Source organism: Xyrauchen texanus, chromosome 18, assembly GCF_025860055.1.
Source record: "Xyrauchen texanus isolate HMW12.3.18 chromosome 18, RBS_HiC_50CHRs, whole genome shotgun sequence".
Taxonomy (NCBI): Eukaryota; Metazoa; Chordata; class Actinopteri; order Cypriniformes; family Catostomidae; genus Xyrauchen; species Xyrauchen texanus.
In genome coordinates this window covers 25,921,319-25,946,602 of record NC_068293.1, presented here as the reverse complement: position 1 = coordinate 25,946,602, position 25,284 = coordinate 25,921,319, and the positions used below count along the sequence as shown (strand labels likewise).

The following is a 25,284-nucleotide window of genomic DNA, read 5'->3' as shown; positions in this document are numbered from 1 at the left end:
AAATTAAAATATATTTAATTTTAGATTACATTTAGTTAAAGACAATTAAAGCTAGTTTAACGTATCTTATAACTCTTAAATCACGCGTTTAACTTTATTTGGAAATCGTGCGACGCACTTCTATAAGATGAAAGAAAACTTTAATTTTGAAACAATGCAGCGCTCAAAACGGAAAGCTTTGTGTTACGTCACTTTATGACGTAAAACATGGCAACCGCTCACGAACAGTTGTGCAGTTTTCTCGTTGGTGTTTTATTAGAGATCATATTAATGCAGAGACGTCACAAGTGCTGAAGGCTTTAACGACTTTATCTTTCGAAGGTTTTTGGTGATTCTCTGGTCTTCCAACATAAGATGACTTTATGAAAAGGTGAAAATAATGATGAAGTTCTGAGTGATACAGAAGCGCGCGTTCACGAAGCGTGACCGTTTGCTGTCGGATCGCGCGCGTCAATCTAGACAGCGTCTCAGAACATTAGCAATTTAAATATTTATTTGATTAAAGTGTATACATTTTTAACACATGAACCACAGGTGACCACCTGTTGCAGCCGCAGGAATTTCAGTATTCTGGTAAGGCGAAATGAGGTTGACCCATACTCATTTTGTTGGTGTTGTTTTGAAAAACACGTTGACAAACTTGTGATAAAGTTTGTTGGTTAGCATCATTATACTGATTGTGGGATGCTGTGATCGTCATTGAAACATAGAAGGTTAATTTTAAGATCGCTGTTGCATGTTTACATGGAAAGTTGCGTGGTTTCACCGGCAAGAGATATGATTCAGCGTGTTACCATTTCTAACCATTTAGTTTGTTACTATCACTAGCCATATCTGACGAGTCTTTGCATCTTGTTACTAATATCTCTGACAATCTCTCTAATTAAACCGTTGTTTCCATTAAACGTTTTTCTCCATTTTCACATGCATATGCTAAACTTTTTACTGACTGTACTTATATCACAGCCAATTTATAATGCCCCACACTGATATTAGGCTAATAATTTTCTAAATATCTCTTTTTTTTTTTTTTTTTTTTCTCCATAGAAATGGACAAATACACAGCATGGATATGGCCACGTCTGGAGCCCTTTCTGATCGGGGTGCTTCCAGCTGCACCCCCAAGCAAATTCAGCATGCATTATCTGCGCAAGATGGTCTGTTATGTCCGGACCCGGGACGGCTGCTTCCCCAGGCTTGGCTGGCACATGTGGCGACACATCGCCTGTGGCAAGCTGCAGCTGGCAGAGGAGCTCGCCTGGCTGTATTTTGAAACCTTTGATCTTTTGATCCCTCATTCTGCAGAGGAGAGATTGGAATGTGCAGAGGCTCTGTCTCAATGCCAGACACTTCGGGAACTTGACAGGCAGCGTGGTAAGGTAAGAACAAAATGTTAAAGTGCTGGTAGACAGTACATACTTGATGGATTGTTACTGTTTAGTGTTAACTGAAGAATAAAATCTAAAGTCTGGAGATCTTGCTGTATATTTGATAAGTACTGATGATCTTCATTCTGACTGTTTTCTGCTTGTCTTCCTTTAGCTGTCAGTAGACACTCTGCAGTTCCTGCTGTTCCTGTATCTGCAGCAACTAAACCGAATCTCTCTTCGCACCTCACTGATTGGAGAAGAGTGGCCAAGTCCCCGGTCACGATCTCCCTCTTCCTCCTCTGAGAGAGAAACCAAAATAAGCTCCCAAAATAAGGTGAATCTCTCAAAAATACCTACAAATCAAAAGAAAAAAAAAGAGGAACTATAACCGTATTCAGACATAATTATTTAAATGTGTTTTTTAGGAGATTAGGGAAATACAATTTTCACAGATTTACTTTGTGATTTTAATCCCAGCCGAATCTGTCAAGTCAGGGTTTTTCTTCTAATAGGGGTTTTATAAAGTAATGTATCATTAATAAAATAAAATAAATTCAATAAATTAATTATTTAAGATTTATTTATAAAATAAGTAATTTTTAATTTAAACAGATAAAGTTTAAAAGATAGCTCCCACCTCTGTTATAAACACAGAGATCTTGGTCCCATCTGAGTCAGTACATGACATTATAGACGTCAAGAAATAAGAATTGTAAATCAGTTTTCATTTAGAAAACTAATCTAAACGGTATAGGGCTAAAGAAAATAAAGCACATTTTTAGGGCCTTTAAGAATGTCTTATTTTTTTATTATTTTCCTAAAAATTGTGCACAATAATTGATTGTAATACTGTAATCAATATAATCATATCCAGACACTGTGATTTCATTTCACTGAAATCTAGGAAAGAAATTAAATGCATTCAATGCAAAAATTACAACCGTAATGTATATATACTTGATAATAACAGGGTTTGACAATAAGGATGGCAGTGTGAGAGAGCTTCGGGCCAGTTGCTAGAACTGTCACTTGCCCGATTGGCCCAGTGCTGCATTTATAACATTAGTGCAAGCAAACAACAAGTGAGAGAGCACAACAATTACACTGAGCGAACGAAGTCTTCTAACCAAGTAGCGAGCGCGTGTATATTTAGCTCGCAAAGATCAACACTCATCGCACAAGTCAAGTTTATTTATAAAGCACACTTAAAAACAACAAATGTTGTAACCAAAGTGCTGTACAATTTTTTACAAACATTAATAACAGAATTTAATAGAACTTATAAAATGTTAAAAAGAACAAATTAATAAAACATTATAAAACCTACACAGAAAACTATTAAAATTATCAACCAACATTATAGGCTAAAGAGTACAAATGTGTCTTCAATTTAGATTTAAATATCGGCAGTGTGGTGGAAGACCTAACAGTAAATGGGAGTGCATTCCACAATCTGGGGGCCGCAACTACAAACGCCCGATCACCTTTAGTTTTCAACCGGGAACGAGGAACAGAGAGGAGTAACTGATTTGATGATCTAAGAGACATAGGTGCAGAATGTAGATGGAGTAAATCAGCAATGTACTGAGGGGCTAAGCCATGCAATGCCTTATAAACATACATCACAACCTTGAAATGTACTCTGTATCGAACTGGAAGCCAATGTAGGGAAGCGAGAACTGGTGTAATATGGTCTCTTTTCTTGGTACCAGTTAGGAGTCTAGCTGCTGCATTTTGGACTAATTGCAGACATGAAAAAGAAGATTGAGACAGACCCACATATAAGGCGTTGCAGTAATCCAGCCGGGATGTGATAAGAGCATGAATTACTATTTCCAAGTCCTTCTTTGAGAGAAACTGTTTTAATTTAGCAATGGACCTTAGATGAAAAAAACTTCCTTTAACAACAGCATTTATCTGCTTATCAAAAAATAAGTCAGAATCAAAGATGACACCCAAGTTCTTAACTCTCTTGTGCATGGTTAAAGACAAAGTACCCAACTGATTTTCAATATCAGCGATATGTAGCGAAGAGCCAGAAGCAATGACCTCGGTTTTATCCTCATTAAGCATGAGGAAGTTTTCAGATATCCATAATGTAACTTCCTCAAGACAGGAGATGAGATTACTGATAGAACAACAATCGTTAGACCTGACAGGAAGGTAGAATTGTGTGTCATCAGCATAACAATGATAAGCTATACTGTACTTCTGAAAGATGGAGCCTAAAGGAAGCATATAAAGAGAAAAAAGCAGAGGACCCAATATGGAGCCTTGAGGAACGCCACATGTGAGCAGTGTTGGGGAAGAGAAGTGATTATCAATATTGATAGAAAAAGTTCTTTCCTTAAGATATGATGAAAACCAGTTTAATGCAACTCCCTTGATGCCAACCACCTTCTCAAGACGATGTAAGAGAATGGAGTGATCAATCGTGTCAAATGCTGCACTGAGGTCTAGAAGGATTAAAATGGCCCCGTTTCCAGAATCCAGGGAGACTAATATGTTATTTGTCACCTTTACTAGTGCAGTCTCAGTACTATGCAGTGCCCTAAAGCCTGACTGAAATTTGTTGAATATGTTGAAGGTGGTTAGATAAGAATTGAGCTGCGAATAAACCACCTTTTCCAAGACTTTGGACAGAAAGGGCAATTTTGATATAGGCCTATAATTCTTAAAAACTATAGGATCAAGGCTAGGTTTGTTCAGCAAAGGCTGAACCACAGCATGTTTAAAGCTGGCAGGGACTGCTCCATTTCTCAAAGAACTGTTGATTATGGCCAGCATAATGGAGGCAACAGTACTAAAAACATCTTTGAGAAGCCGTGATGGTATGACATCCATGGGAGAATTTGTAGGTTTCATTAACAAAATTATATCCGACAGTTGAGCAGATGAAACAGGGTCAAAGTGACTAAAATAACTGGATGGCAGCGTGGGATCAGAGTGTATCACAGCTTGGCCCATGACATGTGTTCTAATGTCTTGAATTTTGTCAATAAAAAATTCAAGAAACTTTTCACATGTCTCAGGGGTTGCATCAGGATAGCCCACAGGGGCAGGTTTTAAAACAGAATCAATTGTATTAAAAATTATCTTAGGCCTATGGGCATTTTTAGCAATTATTTCAGATAAGTAGTTCGATTTTGCAGTCATGACAGAGACTTGATACTGCTTTAAGGAATCACAAAACATTTCAAATGAAACCTTAAGTTTATCCTTCTTCCACTTACGCTCTGCCTTCCTACAGTCCTGCCTAACAGAGCGAGTATGCTCATTAAGCCAAGGCTGGATGCCTGACTTATTTTTAGATCTCCGTGACTTTAAAGGAGCAACCTGATATAAAATGGCAGTGCAAGTGGTGTCAAAAACTTCAACCAACTGTGAGGTGTCTGAAGTACAAGTAATGACATCAGTGATATGAGACAGATGAGCAGAAGCATACACCTCTGAAAACTGCATAACTGTGGAAGAATGAATAGCACGAGAGTGGTGCCGGCGCACAGGGTGTAGAGGTACAGGATGTGGCTGCACAGACTCAAATAAAACAAAACTATGGTCAGAGATTCCAGAATCTACTACTTCAAGATTGGTCACATGAAGACCTGATGTTAATACCAAATCAAGAGTATGACCCTTTACATGAGTAGGTCCTGAAACTAACTGTGTGAGATTAAAAGAATTCACCATACATAAAAAATCCTTGACTAGAGGTTGCGTTTCACAGCACACGTGAATATTAAAATCTCCCAGAATTAACAGCTTGTCAAAACGGGTTACCAGAGATGATACGAGATCTGAGAATTCACAAATAAAATCCTTATTGTATTTAGGAGGTCTATACACTAAAGCACAGAGAACAGGACATATTGGATTAATTTTCATCAGCTGCACTTCGAAACTTGAAAATCCATTTACCGGCAAAAGTCTGCAATGATGATGATTCCTGAACACAGTAGCTAGACCACCACCGCGGCCAACAGACCTTGGAGAATTATAATAGGAGCAGTTAGCAGGAGTCAGTTCACCTAAAGGGATGACATCGCCATTGTTAAGCCAAGTCTCTGTCAAGAATAAAAAGTCCAAATCCTTAGAGATAAAAAAGTCATTCAAAACAAAGGATTTGTTAGAAAGAGACCTGGCATTAATTAATGCCATTTTAACAGGAGAGGAGGCTGTAGTTGAAGGTTTCATTGTGGTTGACTCAATTTTCACAGGAGAGTATTCCAGTATGCGAATATGATCAAAGTTGATACCATCGCTCGACGCAGCAACCGAATTTAACCAAATTGAAGGAGTACAGCTGTTCGAGGTGAGGCAGGTATGAGATTTCTCATAAGTGCGACAAGACCCCCGATGAATATAGCGATTGCGACGTACAATCCCCAGATTAGCGCAGACTTTGTAGGTTTCCGCAGGCAGACGAGAAAAAGAGTTTAGACGCAACAGATCCGAAGTAGTGTAGAAATACATCCTGTTTGTGCCGATGCACGGCAGAGCAGACAGGTAGTGTGAGTTTTGCCCTGTGAAATGCCAGTCCACTAAACCTGCAATAAAACCAAAAAGGAGAAGCCAGAACCAATCCATCCACCTGGTTACGACACAGCAAAGTCAGCACCGCAAGCAGCGATCGTGCAGACACTGAGTGAACTCTCCTAGTACGGTCCTCGCTGTTTTCCTAGTGTCTTAGCAGCAGCTATTACCAATGTGTAGAAAATAGATGGAAAAAAACCCACTTAATGAATTTCGTAGCAGGATTGCAAATCTTACGCAACATTTTAAGTATCCCTGCACATTCCGTGTTCACAGTGCATGAAATGTTTCCCCACATTTTTTGTTTTTACATGTTGGTGAAAAGCTAGGGTGACCATTAGGGATGACGTCGACGCAAAATATGCGCGTCGATTCGTCGGATCCAAAACAAAGATGGCGGCGCCGGCGAGTATTAGTAACACGAGTGGCTCCTCAGACTATCAGAAGTGCAAGGCGGCATGCACTCGTTCCTCTAAAGTATGGGAATTCTTTAATTTAAAAGGAAACAATTCCGTGATGTGTCGTCTTTGCAAAATGGAGATGGCCGTCCATTCTAGCACCACGGCAATGCACCAGCATCTGAAGAGGCGCCACCCGGTTGCAGCTGCAGATGACAGAGCACCGTAAGTTTTTTTTCAACTCCCCACTTTGCACTCGATGTTGGAGTAGGCTATAATACGTTGTCGACACCTAAAGTTTTCAGCTATAGCTATTAATAATGCGCTTATAGCTATGAATGAATGTCGTGAAAAATACATAGAGGACACTGACAACGCGCTGACAGACAGGACCAAGCAGGTAACATTTAATAAAGTCTCAACTTTCAAATTTGGTCATTCAAAGAAAATTAAACCATAAATAGGCCTACTATTTTGTGGCTCTTTAATGTGTCGTGACAGATTGCCTCAGTTAATGCTGCTCGTGAACCGATCATCTGTTCCTTGGTTAATTTATAGCATCAAATAGGCTAAACATGAATGTAGCCTACATCAGAAGGACTGTCGTTTTATCCGCGGAAAGATGTCAGTACAGTAGCCTACAATCCATAATTCAAATCCACCGACGTTAATCTTCTCTCTCCTGACTACTTTGTCGGACAAAAATGGCGTATTATGATTGATTGATCAGATCGCCAGTCAATCAAACTCCCGGCAAATGTTTTTTTTTTAACATCTTATACACCCCCACCCCCAATGAAACCGGTATTACCGGTGTTGTCACAAGTCGATTAATCAAATCGAAATCGAATCGGACTGAAAAAATGAATCGTTAGATTAATCGATGCATCGAAAAAATACATCGCTAGATTAATCGTTTATCCCAGCCCTAGTGACCATACGTCCTCTTTTTTTTTTCCCAGACATGTCCTCTTTTTCGGACCTTAAAAAAGCATCCAGCTGGGATTTCTAAATTTGTGAATTCGGCTTTAGTTGCATTATGATGTACATCTGGTCTAATACTTCATTGTGTGCACGCATATTTGCATTGCTTTAACTGCGCTTTGTAAGTCCTGCATTCTCGGACACCAATTGGTCGATTAGAAGAGGCTTGCAGCAAGGCTTGGTCAGCCTTGTTCCCTGCGAGGGCAATGACTATGTTTGGACTGGCCTGCCTCTGCAGCTCTTTCACCCTAGCCTTTGCTCGCTCAAATGTTTCCTGTAAGTGAAGTGAGGTTAACAAAGTGGTTGGTGCATGAATGCGCAAAGCGCTGTTGTGTTCGGCATCAAACCGAAAACCCATAATCTGCCCAACAGAACTCTTTGCTTATAAACACGTGTAAATGGCAGGATTCAGTTTGGGGGGGGACATTGCCTTAAAAACATAGTATATGTAAAAAAGAATTGTCTTCGGGCACATGTTTAAAGCCATGATAGTAAAAACAGCTATTTATAATTTTTGTGTTTGGGCCTGTGAAAATGTTAGCAGGTCCAGTAAAAATCTGAAGCACTGTCCTGACTGGGCCAGTAGATAAAATCCTTGAGCCCTGAATAACAATTTAACAAAGAAAATATAGTAATATAGTGTTGTGGTGGTGGGGCAAAAGGCCCATTGTTCTTTGTGACAAAAATAATGTCACAAAGCACAATTGGCTTAATGGTCCTAAAGTTGCTTAATTTTCTTTATGCAAAATATTATGTTATTTTTTCTTTTTTATATTGGGAGGAAATATGACCCGGACAAAGCTATTGACAGGCTACATGAGATTGATTTGTGTATGCCCTCTGAAATGTATTCTATAGCTTAAACTTATGTACAGGGCCCAGAGATAGAGATAGATAGATAGATAGATAGATAGATAGATAGATAGATAGATAGATATACATACAGTGGATACGGAATGTATTCAGACCCCCTTACATTTTTCACTCTTTGTTATATTGCAGTCATTTACTAAAATCATTTAAGTTAATTTTTTTTCCTCATTATTGTACACACAGCACCCCATATTGACAGAAAAACACAGAATTGTTGACATTTTTGCACATTTATTAAAAAAGAAAAACTGAAATATCACATTGTCCTAAGTATTCAGACCCTTTGCTGTGACACTCATATATTTAAAGGGGTCATGACATGGTTTTTTTTATTGTATTATTATGTTCCCTTAGGTGCAATTATAGTATTAATATATTTTTTTTTAAGAAAAACTTTTAAAATCTAGTGATTTATGACCTTTTCCCACCCTGTTTCTCATCCTCTGATTCAAACAGTCTGTTTTGGAGGCGTTTTCCATTTAAGACTTCAGTGTTAACGCCCACTGTTATGATTGGCTAACGTCAGTGCCTATGTATCAATTATTGAGCCCCCAGCCAGAACAATATGCAAGTAAACTAAGTAAAAACACTGTGATTATTCATAATGAATGAAATTGCGCTTTAAAAAGTAGTTTAAAGTTTAAAATAGATTACTTACAGTTTGCGTCGTCGTTGTTCCCAGAATAGTCGACACGGACTTATCTTTGAGCAACAGTTTTCTGGCAAAGCCAGCATCATATTGAGATTTGTTCTCAAAACAGTCATCCTTAAAATGTACAGAACAAGCGCTTAAGTTAACCTTGCTGTGACTGGGGCGTCCGCAAAAAATAAACTGCATCCATTTTTCCCTGGCGTCTGGATCTTTCGGCAGCTAATTCAGAGATTTTGTTTGACCACAGCCAGGAACAGCACATCTGTGTGGCATCGTAATTTTCCTGTGCACAAGTAGTCTCTGTCAGAGCTCGCTGTCCATCGACTGAACACTTGTGAGGCGTACGGCGATACTGAAATGGCGTAGTTGTTTTGCGCTTAAAGCGTAGTTATCTTGTGCTGGAGGCGGTCATATGCAAACGCTGTTACGTCACTTCTAACCGACCGTCACTTCTAACCATGAATCCAGAGCGAGCTGTATTTTGAGCTTGATTAAATAAATTATTCGTTTAGAATGGGGAGGGCGTCTTAAAATATTAAACTTGCAGGACGTTTTAATGATACAAAGACCTCTTATATACCAAAAGATCAAGGCAAATTTGGTTTCTCATGTCATGACCCCTTTAACTCGGGTGCTTTCCATTTCTCCTGATCATCCTTGAGATGGTTCTACACCTTCAATTGAGTCCAGCTGTGTTTGATTATACTGATTGGACTTGATTAGGAAAGCCACACACCTGTCTATATAAGACCTTACAGCTCACAGTGCATGTCAGAGCAAATGAGAATCATGAGGTCAAAGGAACTGCCTGAAGAGCTCAGAGACAGAATTGTGGCAAGGCACAGATCTGGCCAAGGTTACAAAAAAAATTCTGCTGCCCTTAAGGTTCATAAGAGCACAGTGGCCTCCATAATCCTCAAATGGAAGACGTTTGGGACGACCAGAACCCTTCCTAGAGCTGGCCGTCCGGCCAAACTGAGCTATCGGGGGAGAAGAGCCTTGGTGAGAGAGGTAAAGAAGAACCCAAAGATCACTGTGGCTGAGCTCCAGAGATGCAGTCGGGAGATGGGAGAAAGTTGTAGTAAGTCAACAATCACTGCAGCCATCCACCAGTTGGGGCTTTATGGCAGAGTGGCCCGACGGAAGCCTCTCCTCAGTGCAAGACACATGAAAGCCTGCATGGAGTTTGCTAAAAAAACACCTGAAGGACTCCAAGATAAATAAGATTCTCTGGTCTGATGAGACCAAGATAGAACTTTTTGGCCTTAATTCTAAGCGGTATGTGTGGAGAAAACCAGGCACTGCTCATCACCTGTCCAATACAGTCTCAACAGTGAAGCATGGTGGTGGCAGCATCATGCTGTGGGGGTGTTTTTCAGCTGCAGGGACAGGACGACTGGTTGCAATCGAGGGAAAGATGAATGCGGCCAAGTACAGGGATATCCTGGACAAAAACCTTCTCCAGAGTGCTCTGGGCCGAAGGTTCACCTTCCAACAAGACAATGACCCTAAGCACACCGCTAAAATAACGAAGGAGTGGTTTCACAACAACTCCGTGACTGTTCTTGAATGGCCCAGCCAGAGCCCTGACTTAAACCCAATTGAGCATCTCTGGAGAGACCTGAAAATGGCTGTCCACCAACGTTTACCATCCAACCTGACAGAACTGGAGAGGATCTGCAAGGAGGAATGGCAGAGGATACCCAAATCCAGATGTGAAAAACTTGTTGCATCTTTCCCAAAAAGACTCATGGCTGTATTAGATCAAAAGGGTGCTTCTACTAAATACTGAAGAAAGGGTCTGAATACTTAGGACCATGTGATATTTCAGTTTTTCTTTTTTAATAAATGTGCAAAAATGTCAACAATTCTGTGTTTTTCTGTCAATATGGGGTGCTGTGTGTACAATAATGAGGAAAAAAAATGAACTTAAATGATTTTAGCAAATGGCTGCAATATAACAAAGAGTGAAAAATGTAAGGGGATCTGAATACTTTCCAGTGTGTGTGTATATATATATATATATATATATATATATATATATATATATATACATACATACACACACACACACACACACACAGGTGCTGGTCATATAATTAGATTATCATCAAAAAGTTGATTTATTTCAGTAATTCCATTCAAAAAGTGAAACTTGGTTATTATATTCATTCATTACACACAGACTGATATATTTCAAATGTTTATTTCATTTAATTCTGAAAACTAATGAAAATCCCAAATTCAGTATCTCTGAAAATTAGAATATTACTTAAGACCAATACAAAAAAAGGATTTTTAGAAATGTTGGCCAACTGAAAAGTATGAACATGAAAAGTATGAGCATGTACAGCACTCAATACTTAGTTGGGGCTCCTTTTGCCTGAATTACTGCAGCAATATGGCGTGGCATTGAGTCGATCAGTCTGTGGCACTGCTCTGGTGTTATGAGAGACCAGGTTGCTCTGATAGTGGCCTTCAGGCGAGTTTGCTGGCCAATTAAGAACGGATACAAATCAAATCACTTTGTCACACTACCATGTACACAAGTGCAACAGTAGATGAAATTCTTGTGTGCAGGTCCGAGCAACATAGCAATCATGACAGTGACGAGACATACCAATTACAGTAAACAACGTACTTGCACAAAACAATTTACAAATCAAATGTACACATACTTACACAACACAATAATTATATACAATGTACAGTAAACAATATACAATACAATAAGGAGTATATGATATATATATATATATATGAAGTAGTATATTGAGGAGAATATGTTGACAGTCCAGTGTGAGATTATAGATTAATAAAGTGCAGTGCTAATTATTGATCCTGATAGATCAAGTGTTCAACAGTCTGACTGCTTGGGGAAAGAAGCTGTCATGTAGTCGGCTGGTGCGGGTCCTGATGCTGCGATACCGCCTGCCTGATGGTAGCAGTGAGAACAGCCCATGAATCGGGTGGCTGGGGTCTCTGATGATCCTCCGAGCTTTTTTTCACACACCGCCTAGTGTATATGTCCTGGAGGGAGGGAAGCTCACCACCGATGATGTTTCTGGCAGTTCGCACCACCCTTTGCAGGGCTTTGCGGTTGTGGGCGGTGCTATTGCCGTACCAGGCAGTGATGCAGCCAGTTAGGATGCTCTCTACAGTGCTGGTGTAGAACCGTGTGAGGATGTGTTGGTTCATTCCAAACATCCTCAGCTGTCTCAGGAAGAAGAGGCGCTGGTGAGCCTTCTTCACAACGGCCTCAGTGTGGACACCGAGGAACTTGAAACTGCTGACTCTCTCTACCGGTGCTCCATTGATGGTGATGGGGCTGTGTTCTCCGTCTTTCCTCCTGAAATCCACCACAAGCTCCTTGGTTTTACTGATGTTGAGGGAGAGGTTGTGCTCCTGACACCAGCGTGTCAGAGTGTGCACCTCCTCTCTGTAGGCTATTTCATCATTGTCAGTGATCAGACCTACCACCATCGTATCGTCAGCAAACTTAATGATGGCATTGGAGCTATGTGTTGCCACACAGTCATGTGTGTACAGTGAATACAGTAGGGGGCTGAGAACACAGCCCTGCGGGGCTCCAGTGTTGAGGGTCAGTGATGAGATGTTGCTGCCCCTTCTAACCACCTGACGTCTGCCTGACAGGAAATCCAGGATCCAGCTGCACAGTGAGCTGTTTAAGCCCAGAGCCCGGAGTTTCATATCAGGCTTGGAGGGCACTATGGTGTTGAATGCTGAGCTGTAGTCTACAAACAGCATTCTCACATATGTGTTCCTTTTTTCCAGATGGGAGAGAGCAGTGTGTAGTGTAGATGCAATGGCATCATCAGTGGAGCGGTTGTTGCGGTAGGCAAACTGCAATGGGTCCAAAGAGGTGGGCAGAACAGAGCAGATGTAATCTCTGATTAACCTCTCAAAGCATTTGCTGATGATGGGGGTCAGAGCAACAGGACGCCAGTCATTTAAGCAAGTGATTGTGGCTTGCTTCGGTACAGGCACAATGGTTGATGTTTTGAAGCATGTGGGGACTACAGACAGGGAGAGGGACAGATTGAAAATGTCCGTAAAAACACCAGCCAGTTGATTCGCGCACGCTCTGATGACGCGGCCCGGAATGCCGTCTGGACCCGCGGCTTTACGGATGTTCATCCGTCGGAAGGATGGTCCTTAAACCAGGTACTGGTAGCTTTGGCACTGTGTGCAGGTGCCAAGTCCTGTTGGAAAATGAAATCTGCATCTCCATAAAGTTGATCAGCAGTAGGAAGCATGAAGTGGTCTAAAACTTTCTGGTAGACGGCTGCGTTGACCTTGGACCTCAGAAAACACAGTGGACCAACACCAGCAGATGACATGGCACCCCAAACCATCACTGACTGTGGAAACTTTACACTGGACTTCAAGCAATGTGGATTTTGTGCCTCTCCTCTCTTCCTTCTGACACTAGGACCTTGATTTCCAAAGGAAATGCAAAATTGACTTTCATCAGAGAACATAACTTTGGAACACTCGGCAGCAGTCCAGTCCTTTTTGTGTCCTGACACTGTGTCTTGTTCAAGAGTGGCTTGACACAAGGAATGCGACAGCTGAAACCCATGTCTTGCATACGTCTGTGCGTGGTGGTTCTTGAAGCACTGACTCCAGCTGCAGTCCACTCTTTGTGAATCTCCCCCACATTTTTGAATGGGTTTTGTTTCACAATCCTCTCCAGGGTGTGGTTATCCCTATTGCTTGTACACTTTTTTTCTACCACATCTTTTCCTTCCCTTCGCCTCTCTATTAATGTGCTTGGACACAGATCTCTGTGAACAGCCAGCCTCTTTAGCAATGACCTTTTGTGTCTTGCCCTCCTTGTGCAAGGTGTCAATGGTCGTCTTTTGGACAGCTGTCAAGTCAGCAGTCTTCCCCATGATTGTGTAGCCTACAGAACTAGACTGAGAGACCATTTAAAGGCCTTTGCAGGTGTTTTGAGTTAATTAGCTGATTAGAGTGTGGCATCCGGTGTCTTCAATATTGAACCTTTTTACAATATTCTAATTTTCTGAGATACTGATTTTGGGGTTTTTCGTTAGTTGTGAGTTATAATCATCAATTAAAAGGAATGAACACTTGAAATATATCAGTCTGTGTGGAATGTATACATTATCCAAGTTTCACTTTTTGAATGGAATTACTGAAATCAACTTTTCGATGATATTCTAATTATATGACCTGCGTGTGTGTGTGTGTGTGTGTGTGTGTGTGTGTGTGTGTGTATGTGTGTATGTATAATCGCTTTGTATCTATATTCTGTAGTAATTTTTTTTTAATTATTATTATTTTTTATTTTTTTGTATATAGCTTCTTTGTGAAATTAACTTAACTAATAATTTCACCTGAAATGCATAGTAAGGTGTATGTATTTATTAATTGTGTGCTACCAGAACTGGGACGACCAGGCTCATCTCACTTTCATTCAGACGCACCTGGCCGAGATTCTGGAGTTACTAGTGGAGCCAGGGCAGCTGAGCAGTTCAGGACAGATACTGCGTGACAGCCAGCTTACTCCAGAGGCCATGAAGTGTCTCAGCCTGCTGCTGGAAGGATCCGTGAGCCATGGCCGCACCGTACACCCCATCCACAAACTTCTCAGCCGTGCACCGCTACAGACACAGGCTGGATTCTCCAAACTCAGCCACACCTACTCTCTGCAGCAGTTTCAGGTGTTTCTGCGGCAGGCCCTCTGCCTCAACCCGTTTGGCCTCTCCACCTGTCCACAGTCAGGAAAGAAACTGGCTTGGGCCCTTCAAGGTACATTAGAAGAAATAAACAAATTCCTCATATTTGTATTTGGTTTAAAGGGGTCATGACATGGTTTTTTTTATTGTATTATTATGTTCCCTTAGGTGCAATTATAGTATTAATATATTTTTTTTTAAGAAAAACTTTTAAAATCTAGTGATTTATGACCTTTTCCCACCCTGTTTCTCATCCTCTGATTCAAACAGTCTGTTTTGGGGGCGTTTTCCATTTAAGACTTCAGTGTTAACGCCCACTGTTATGATTGGCTAACGTCAGTGCCTATGTATCAATTATTGACGCCCCCAGCCAGAACAATATGCAAGTAAACTAAGTAAAAACACTGTGATTATTCATAATGAATGAAATTGCGCTTTAAAAAGTAGTTTAAAGTTTAAAATAGATTACTTACAGTTTAGCGTCGTCGTTGTTCCCAGAATAGTCGGCACGGACTTATCTTTGAGCAACAGTTTTCTGGCAAAGCCAGCATCATATTGAGATTTGTTCTCAAAACAGTCATCCTTAAAATGTACAGAACAAACGCTTAAGTTAACACTGCCGTGACTGGAACGTCCGCAAAAAATAAACTGCATCCATTTTTCCCTGACGTCTGGATCTTTCGGCAGCTTATTCAGAGGTTTTGTTTGACCACAGCCAGGAACAGCACATCTGTGTGGCATCGTAATTTTCCTGTGCACAAGTAGTCTCTGTCAGAGCTCACTGTCCATCGACTGAACACTTGTGAGGCGCACGGCGATACAAAATGAGCGTAGTTGTCTTGCGCTTAAATCGTAGTTATCGTGTGCTGGAGGCGGTCATATGCAAACGCTGTTACGTCACTTCTAACCGACACGTCACTTCTAACCATGAATCCAGAACGAGCTTGATTAAATAAATGATTCGTTTAGAATGGGGAGGACGTCTTAAAATATTAAACTTGCAGGACGTTTTAATGATACAAAGACCTCTTATATACCAAAAGATCAAGGCAAATTTGGTTTCTCATGTCATGACCCCTTTAAATTAACCTAAAGGGGTCATGTTACCAATACCTTTTTTATTTCAAATAAAAGAGCTCAATGTACAATGTAAACACACTGTAACTATCAGAACAAATAACTGGCCACATTTACATGTTAATGATTTCAAATGCTAAGAGGGTGTTTGCATACAAGTTTAAAAAGCACAGCAGAGTCTGAGGGAGGGTGAGAAATGTTTGTGAAAACCTAAATTATGACTTATTTTTTTGGTGGCATTTTAAATGGGAAAAATTATTTTTAAATCATTTAAATTTAATGTTAACCCTTTCAATAGTGTGTAGTGTACTAGTCTAATCCTTCAAGTTTTCTTTTGTAGTAGAGGGCACCTTGAAGAGAGCCAAAATAATCAGAAACACCCACATGGCTCCTCCAGGAAGTCGACTGGTGCTTATGTTGCAGGTTTGCAAACAGACGTTGGCCAAGGACTCTGAAAAGCTGAATGATGCCAACGTCAAACTGCAACGATGCAGTGAGGCTTTCATCTACCTTCTCTCCCCTTTGCGGTGAGGAATCACTTCAGTGTATTCATTGGGATTATGAACATATAATAAAGTAAAAAGGGTTGGACTGGTAACAAGAAGGTTCTGAATTAAGCCTCTTTAAAGCTATCAACGTTGTGCCCTTGAGAAAGGCACTTAACCCTATTTTCTTCTGGTTAGTAACTACACATTTACAAAATTGAATAGCCGTTAAATTATCTTGGTGACTAATTGGACTTAAGGAAACCCAGTATAATTACGCTGTTTGCGTAGCACACACCACCCGACTCGTCATTTTTTTATGTTTTGAGACACACTGGTGGCTAGAAGTTTGGAATAATGTACAGATGTTGCTCTTATGGAAAGAAATGTATACTTTTGTTTAGAGATCCACCGATTGCAATTTTCTTGGCCTATTCCGATTTTTTTATTTATTTATTTTTTTTTGCTTGCAAGTGTGACCTGCCGATATCAATTTTTTCCGATTTTCTTTCTAAGAACTATTATTGACCGCATATACAAATAAAATCTACCTTTCTTCAATGCAACGTTTTATTTTCATAGTAAAATAAATTATTAAACATTACAATTTCCCCCAAACTGCACCAAGTTACAGGATCTTCTCTCACTTAAACAACTCTCAAAATAAAGTGAAAGAGGTAGAAATAACAATTAACTGCAAATGAGTTGCTTTATATAACAACTTAGGTTAGATGTCCAAATATCAGTTGTAAAACTGATTGCTGCTTCGGGAAGGGCTTGTAACCATACCCGTCAACACTCCCGGTTTTCCCGGGAGTCTCCCGTTTTGTTATTTCTCCCAAAAAACTCCCGTAATTTGTATGGCCCAAACCAAGTGTGCCGCACAAGCCCTCAAATGTGAAGCCAAAACCTCTCGATCACACCCCGGTGACTGGTCCTAGTATAGGTCATAAACCCCGCCTCCCCATGTTATTCAACGGGATGTGAGACCAACTAAACAATTAAATTACACTTCACATATCTTTTTTTCCAAAGATAGTTTCTGTCATTTACTGTAGTTTCTATCACGTTGATGTAATTTCAAGTGTTTGTTTTTAAAATAAGTTTGTTTTTAGTTAGTTATTTGATGCTATAAAAACAGTGCTGTGACATCATGATTGACAGCTGTGATTGACAGGTTCTCTGAGTGAGGTAGTCACTGAAGCACCAACTGACTTTTTTTCGGGATCTTCGGAGAACTGAGGAGATTGGAGCTTTAAATGTAATATCTAAATTTCTATAATTAATTATTTCACACCGTCAAAAGTGCAGGGGCGTGTGCTTGCGATTGATTCAGCGAGAGTGAGGGCGGGGCCTTGATTTTGCGGCTTTACTTCCTGCTTACTACTGCGCAGGTCTGGTCCCGAAATCGCAACTGCGCAGACTCAAGTCCCAAGATGTCAGCGCCATATCGGGACACTGGCGGCTTCAGTTCTCACCAATGGAAAAGAGCGAAGGGCGTCGTCCATCTTTTTTTACAGTCTATGGCCCAAACCACGTTATATGAATAATCACATCAATATATTATTCCAAGGTGGTCCAGTTGCCAGATCTTGAATGAAACGCATCCTACTCACACAATCAACACATCATACAAATTACAAATAATTTGTGACCTCAACCTGGCAACCTACAACCCATTTGCGCTGTTGATATCTGCGCAGAGGGCAGGAGAAGACTGAGCTGGTGCTCCGGTGAAAAAAACTAAATATACATGTACATTTAACAACAGCTGGATGGAAGAATTTAATTTCATATCCCGAAGCCATATCGACAATGCCCACGCCTTTTGCAATGTGTGTCGCACTGATTTTAATATCGGACAAAGTGGGAAAAATTACGTTACTCTGCACATTAAATCACAACGGCACAATTTGTATAGTATTTAGCCTGCCTCTGCCATCCAGCACCCCACTTCCCCTCTCCCGGATTTGTGTACCCAAATGTTGACAGATAACAGGCTGCGTGTGTGACATGACACGAGATTAAACAAATCGGGCAACGCGACATTGGAAAATCGAGGAAATTTTCAGATTTCTGATCCCTCTGTCCTCAACTATGGAGAACATCTGGTCATCCAGGGCCATAAATTCCATAATTTTCCTCGTAATTGCTTTGGTCTTTTCGCTGCTCATTCCAAGGAATGATAGGAGAGGCTGCTGACTTGTGGCTGGCTCTGAACTCTGGCTAGCTTTAGCCGCTTTCCCTTTTTAGCTTCTTTTTTAAAATGGGCATTTTCAGCTGGGTGATGGTGTTTTAAATGTCTAATTAGTTTTATTGTTCCGAAAGTTATTTTGGTGGTTCCCCCCACGGTTTACTTTGGCCTTACAATTATTACACATTTCGAACTTTATGTATTCTTCACAGTGATGATTGTCCACGCCAATGACATGTTTACGTGTGGCTGTGACGTTATTGCCTGCGCCGCTGGCAACAAAACGGACTGGCTTGGAATCGGAAAGACGTGAGGCTGACCGGCCGGTCACCGGTCAGGCCGAGCATGCGGAAAATCGGCTAATTCCGGTCCCTGGCCGGTCTGAATGCCATGAACCTTGGCATTCAATTGATCTTAATGTATAGTCAGGACATTAATAACGTGAAAAATTACTATTACAATTCCCCCAAAAAAACTACTTCAATGAGTTCTCATTAAAAAAAAAAATCATCCATGTGCAGCAATAACAGCTTGGAAGATCCTTTGCATTCTAGCTGTCAGTTTGTCCAGATACTCTGGTGGAATTTCACCCCACGCTTCCTGCAGCACTTGACATTGATGTAGCTGTCTTGTCGGGCACTTCTCACGCACCTTACAGTCTTGCTGATCCCACAAAAGCTCAATGGGGTTAAGATCCAAAAACTCTTTTCCAAATATCTGTTGTCCAATGTCTGTTTCTTTGCCCACTCTAACCTTTTCTTTTTGTTTTTCTGTTTCAAAAGTGGCTTTTTCTTTGCAATTCTTCCCCTGAGTCTTCTCTTTACTTTTGTACATGAAACTGATGTTGAGCAGGTAGAATTCAATGAATCTGTCAGCTGAGTAAGAGGTGTCTATTTCTCAAACTAGAGACTCTGATGTACTTATCCTCTTGTTAGTTGCACATCTGGCCTACCACATCTCTTTATGTCCTTGTTAGAGCCAGTTGTCCTTTGTCTTTGAAGACTATAGTGTATACCTTTCCATGAAATCTTTCCAAGAAAGCTGTTTCTTTTTTGCCATTTTTGACCTTATTTGAAAGAAATATAGCACAAATACACTTTTCAAGCAAAACATTTTTCAGAAAGTTTGTTAGATTTAAAATTGTAAAACAAAATTATTTATTATTCAAAATTATGAAAGACCGGTTATTTGACCACTTTCTAGTTGCCAAAATTTGGTGCAATGTGATGAACAACATTTGTGCTTGCTCTGCTTGGACATTTGTGTAAACTTGAGGGGAACTGAGCCTGACTTCATACGTCTACTAAAAATGACCTTAAGACCAGCTCCTTAAAAGTTAATTATTTTTGTGTTTGTTCAGTACTGTCAACGTCCATGCAAAATTATATCCTTATCTTGCAGGTCTGTGATCTTGGATAAGTGCAGGAACAGTACAGTGGTGCTCGGCCCGGTGGGAACCAGTATCCACATTCAGAGCTGTGAGAATGTTCGTGTGGTGTGCGTCACCAGACATCTAATCGTAGCCACCTCCTTTAACTGCACAATCCACGCCCTCACCCCTACTCGACCCCTTCTCCTTCCTGGCAATGTGTCTGTCACACTGGGGCCCTTCCACACACATTACCCCATGCTAGAGGACCACATGGCTAGAGTAGGTCTAGCAGTTGTTCCCAATTTATGGGACCAACCGCTGTTGTTTGGGACAGAGGGTTCCACTCCAGACACTGGCTGCTACCGCATCCAGCCCCCCTCTGAGTTTTATCCACTGGTGATACCTTTCCAAATGGAGGGGGATAACTGTGAGATTCCTTGGGGCCTGCCGGCTGATTATCAGAAGGCCATGGAGAGCCGAGAGATGGCGGTACAGGAATGGCAGAAAACCGTGAAGGATACGCACTTGAACAAGTGAGCCCACATTTCTGTTTCTCACAAGGTTGCAGTAATGTCTTTATTCATTTTCAGATCACAGCAGTGTATACTCTTGGATAGAAGGTTTAGTGTTTCACCGAAATGAAATTTCAGGACACATTGTGCACTTTATTTGGAGCATTTTAGCTTTGTTGCTTTGGTCACTGTAGTTTCGATTGGTACTACAAGGACCCTATCATTTTCATATAGTCTGTGCTTTTTAAAATGAAAATGCTAATGCAAGTATGCAGTGTGTTATTTATTTAGTTGATTATGTCTTTTAGAGTAAAATTATTAGGGATGTCCCGATATATATATATTTTTTTTTGAGAATGAGTACCGATACTTTTTTTTTCTTTTTCCATATCAACTGTTAATTTCAAATGTATCATCAAAATGGTGTTTAAATAAATTAATTCTTTCAAACTTCAATCAAATTAAAATATAACAATTTTCAACATAATATTGTATGATTTTTATCTAATGAAGTGCTTGTTTACAGAACCTCACAGCACAAAACAAAATACAACATTGGAGTTATTTTTTTGTCAAATAATGTGCGGCATAACAGCGCATCTCAGATGTTTGATACTGCTTAAATATAAATCAGTTACTACTGATTTATTATTATTATTATTAGTAGTAGTAGTATTACAGTGAATATTACATAAATTTGCAGTAGTGATATATTTCTGTCATACTTTTTTCCTGTAAATATACCTTTAATTTTGACGGAGCTTTTATTTTGAAGTTTTTGTGTTGTTTTGACCAAAGAGCTCTGACGTTTGACAGCAGATTCCCACTTTGGAAAAGCTGGTCGCTACATGACAAAGTGATTATTTAACTGCAAAAGGCTGCTTTTCAATTAAATAAGTATGTTCTCTGTACAGTGCATCCTGAAAGTATTCACAGCGCTTCCACATTTTGTTATGTTACAGCCTTATTCCAAAATGGACTAAATTATTTTCCTCAAAATTCTACTAACAATACCTCATAACGACAATGTGAAAGAAGTTTGTTTGAAATCTTTGCAAATTTATTAAAAATAAAAAAATGATAAAATCACATGTACATAAGTATTCACAGCCTTTGCCATTGAGCTCGGTGTTTCCACTGATCATCCTTGATGTTTCTACAACTTGATTGGAGTCCACCTGTGGTAAATTGTTGATTGGACATGATTTGGAAAGGCACACACCTGTCTATATAAGGTCCCACAATTAACAACAGTGCATGTCAGAGCACAAACCAAGCCATGAAGTCCAAGGAATTGTCTGTAGACCTCTGAGACAGGATTGTTGCGAGGCACAGATCTGGGGAAGGGTACAGAAACATTTCTGCAGCATTGGAGGTCCCAATGAGTACAGTCGCCTCCATCCGTAAGTGGAAGAAGTTTGGAACCACCAGGACTCTTCCTAGAGCTGGCTGCCCGGCCAAACTGAGCGATAGGGGGAGAAGGACCTTAGTCAGGGAGGTGACCAAGAACCTGATGGTCACTCTGACAGAGCTCCAGTGTTTCTCTGTGGAGAGAGGAGAACCTTCCAGAAGAACAACCATCTCTGCAGCACTCCACCAATCAGGCCTGTATGATAGAGTGGCCAGACTGAAGACACTCCTCAGTAAAAGTCATATGACGGCCCGCCTGGAGTTTGCCAAAAGGCACCTGAGGGACTCCCAGACCATGAGAAAAAAAAATATCTGGTCTGATGAAACAAAGATTGAACTATTTGGCCTGAATGGCAAGCATCATGTCTGGGGGGATGTTTTTCAGCGTCAGGAACTGGGAGACTAGTCAGGATCGAGGGAAATATGAATGCAGCAATGTACAGTTGTATCAATGTACGCTCCCCATCCAACCTGCTTCTAGCATCATACACAAAAAGACTTGAAGCTGTAACTGGTGCCAAAGGTGCTTCAAAAAGTATTGAGCAAAGGCTGTGAATACTTGTGTTTATTTATTTTTATAAATTTGCAAAGATTTCAAACAAACTTCTTTCACGTTGTCATTATGGGTTATTTATTGTTTGTAGAATTTTGAGGAAAATATGAATTTTATCCATTTTGGAATAATGCTGTAACATAACAAAATGTGGAAAAAGTGAAGCACTGCGAATACTTTCCGGATGCTGTGTAGGTTATTGTGCCATTTATGAACTGCTAGTTTTAGTTATGAATGTACTTTTCAATAGGGATGCACAATTAATTGAATAAACAATAAAAATTACAAATACAGCTGCCTTTAAATAATCTTGAAAAGTTTAAATTACTGCATTACATTGACGTCTTCTCAGGTTGTGCAAAGAAAACTATGTATTTATAATGTATATTTTGCAGCAGGGGAGCACTAACTAATCACAGACTTGTCTGTTGCTGGCATGTATTGTTTTGTCAAAATTTAAATAACAATTTTCTTCTTGGAGGGCCCATGTGAAGTTGACCATTTAGGCACAATCTTGATTTATTGATGTATAAAAGTAATTCAGAAATGATTCTTAGCTTGTTTTAGGATGTGTAGTCTACATAAAAAATATGGCATGCAGATACCCCAGGCAAAATAAGTATTTATGTGAATTCTAATTATTGAAATTATAATATCATGGGAAATAATCATTTATGATTGATTGAAATGTGTTTAATGAATGTTGGAACGTATTTTTCTGACAAAGATGAAGCCTAGTCCAAAATAAGTTTAGGATTATAAGTAGCGGTGCACTTGAGGCTGATAACCAATCACAGATATTTTTACACTCTGATCATCTGATATCGATCCGATAGATGTGAAATTGCAATGTAACCCCATTTTAGTCTTTAAGACTAATCTTAACACGTGGGATAAGCCTGTGCCATTTAAGACCTACTGTAGTGATGTGTTGTGTCTGGGTTTTGTCTTTAGAGTTCAGAGACGGCAGTTTCAGGAATTAGTGGAGCAGAAGTTTCATGAGTGGTTGCTGGAGACAGGACAAAGACAAGAGCTAGACAGCCTCCTCCCTCCTAACCTCACCCCTCCCACCTCTGTGGACCTTTGGCCGTCCAGCCACACCTCCAACTCTGGACTGCACCCACTGAAAGATCAACCAAACAAACAGCCAATGGGACAGGCACCATCTGTTTGCTAATAGAACTGCTACAGCAATCAAAAGTGTTTAGATTCTGTTGCCCTATTTTTCATCAAAACGAATTCACACACATTAGTGTTGTCAGGGTACAAAAGACTGTCAGAATCTTTGTTGCAAAGCGCTCAGTCTGTTACTGTATAGACAAAATGCTGTATGATCGGGTTTTGAAAGGGACGTTTGCCTTCTAATTGTACTTTAGAGAAATCCATGCTGGACTTGTAGTTTGTAGAGTTACTGTTTTGTATATTTTTGCCCCAAAATGCATTGTTAATTTCCATTATAAGACACCAATAATTTCAGAGGTTGACATGCAAGAAAATATCACCATAAGCATTATTATTTATTTAAACTAGGTAAGGGATCCATTATTCCCCTCATTTCAATTTAGAGGGAACAGGGATGAGATATGTTCATGAACTGTAATTCTTGACAGATGCGTTGTGCGCAGTTGTATTTGGTACATGATTTAAACATATGCTGGCAGAAGTGTTCGCAGCTATTGTTTTTTTTACTGTCTGTTTTGTTCACAGTGCCTTACACTGTAATTGCACTATTGCTGTTTCCTCACAACATAGATGCCAACAATGCTGTCACTTAAAATGTCTCTTGAAAATAAACATGTCTAAGGTGAATATTTTAAAAGTTTGAACTGACAAATTTTATAGAAATTAGTTTTTTTCTGTAGAATCATTGTTATAGATGGCTTGACTTAAATATAACAATAAATAATTTTTTTTAGCTAAACGGGCGGAAATGATTTTTGGCATTTTGGACCTCATGAAAAGTACATGTACATCATGTGTAAACATCTAACAACATTTATTTTATTTTTTTAAATTGAAAATTAGGTTACTGCATATTACAGGTGAAACTCAAAAAATTAGAATATCGTGCAAAAGTTCATTAATTTCAGTAATTCAACTTAAAAGGTGAAACTAATATATTATATAGACTCATTACAAGCAAAGTAAGATATTTCAAGCCTTTATTTGATATAATTTTGATGATTATGGCTTACAGCTTATGAAAACCCCAGATTCAGAATCTCAGAAAATTAGAATATTGTGAAAAGGTTCAGTATTGTAGGCTCAAAGTGTCACACTCTAATCAGCTAAACACCTGCAAAGGGTTCCTGAGCCTTTAAATGGTCTCTCAGTCTGGTTCAGTTGAATTCACAATCATGGGGAAGACTGCTGACCTGACAGTTGTGCAGAAAACCATCATTGACACCCTCCACAAGGAGGGAAAGCCTCAAAGGTAATTGCAAAAGAAGTTGGATATTCTCAAAGTGCTGTATCAAAGCACATTAATAGAAAGTTAAGTGGAAGGGAAAAGTGTGGAAGAAAAAGGTGCACAAGCAGCAGGGATGACCTTAGCCTGGAGAGGATTGTCAGGAAAAGGCCATTCAAATGTGTGGGGAGCTTCACAAGGAGTGGACTGAGGCTTCAAATGTCAGTATTCCTCTTGTCAAGCCGCTCCTGAACAACAAACAACGTCAGAAGCGTCTTACCTGGGCTAAAGAAAAAAGAACTGGTCTGTTGCTCAGTGGTCCAAAGTCCTCTTTTCTGATGAGAGCAAATTTTGCATCTCATTTGGAAACCAAGGTCCCAGAGTCTGGAGGAAGAATGGAGAGGCACACAATCCAAGATGCTTGAAGTCCAGTGTGAAGTTTCCACAGTCTGTGTTGGTTTGGGGAGCCATGTCATCGGCTGGTGTTGGTCCACTGTGCTTTATTAAGTCCAGAGTCAACGCAGCCGTCTACTGGGACATTTTAGAGCACTTCATGCTTCCTTCAGCAGACAAGCTTTATGGAGATGCTGACTTCATTTTCCAGCAGGACTTGGCACCTGCCCACACTGCCAAAAGTACCAAAACCTGGTTCAATGACCATGGTATTACTGTGCTTGATTGGCCAGCAAACTCGCCTGACCTGAACCCCATAGAGAATCTATGGGGCATTGCCAAGAGAAA

General features: G+C 40.1%; 1 protein-coding gene across 2 annotated transcripts; it reads left to right on the top strand.

Moving 5' to 3' along the window:
* The first annotated feature begins 213 nt into the window (after positions 1 to 213).
* tbccd1 (TBCC domain containing 1) lies at positions 214 to 24,143 on the top strand. Of its 2 annotated transcripts, none has more exons than XM_052148859.1 (7): positions 214 to 573; positions 1,048 to 1,379; positions 1,543 to 1,704; positions 14,240 to 14,606; positions 15,951 to 16,137; positions 19,691 to 20,194; positions 23,091 to 24,143. In XM_052148859.1, the coding sequence occupies exons 2-7, from the start codon at positions 1,050 to 1,052 to the stop codon at positions 23,311 to 23,313; spliced, it is 1,773 nt and encodes a 590-aa protein (XP_052004819.1). In that variant the 5' UTR covers positions 214 to 573; positions 1,048 to 1,049; the 3' UTR covers positions 23,314 to 24,143. The 2 variants fall into 2 exon arrangements, with proteins under 2 accessions (XP_052004819.1, XP_052004818.1); XM_052148858.1 differs by having other exon boundaries at positions 214 to 370; positions 23,091 to 24,142.
* The last annotated feature ends 1,141 nt before the right edge of the window (positions 24,144 to 25,284 follow it).

Bases quoted from the DNA above. Each gene is read 5' to 3' on its own strand.
- tbccd1 (XM_052148859.1), top strand. From the start codon at position 1,050: ATGGACAAATACACAGCATGGATATGGCCACGTCTGGAGCCCTTTCTG. The intron at 1,705-14,239 runs GTGAATCTCTCA...GTGTGCTACCAG, and splicing joins AAATAAGCTCCCAAAATAAG to AACTGGGACGACCAGGCTCA. The intron at 20,195-23,090 runs GTGAGCCCACAT...TTTTGTCTTTAG, and splicing joins AAGGATACGCACTTGAACAA to AGTTCAGAGACGGCAGTTTC.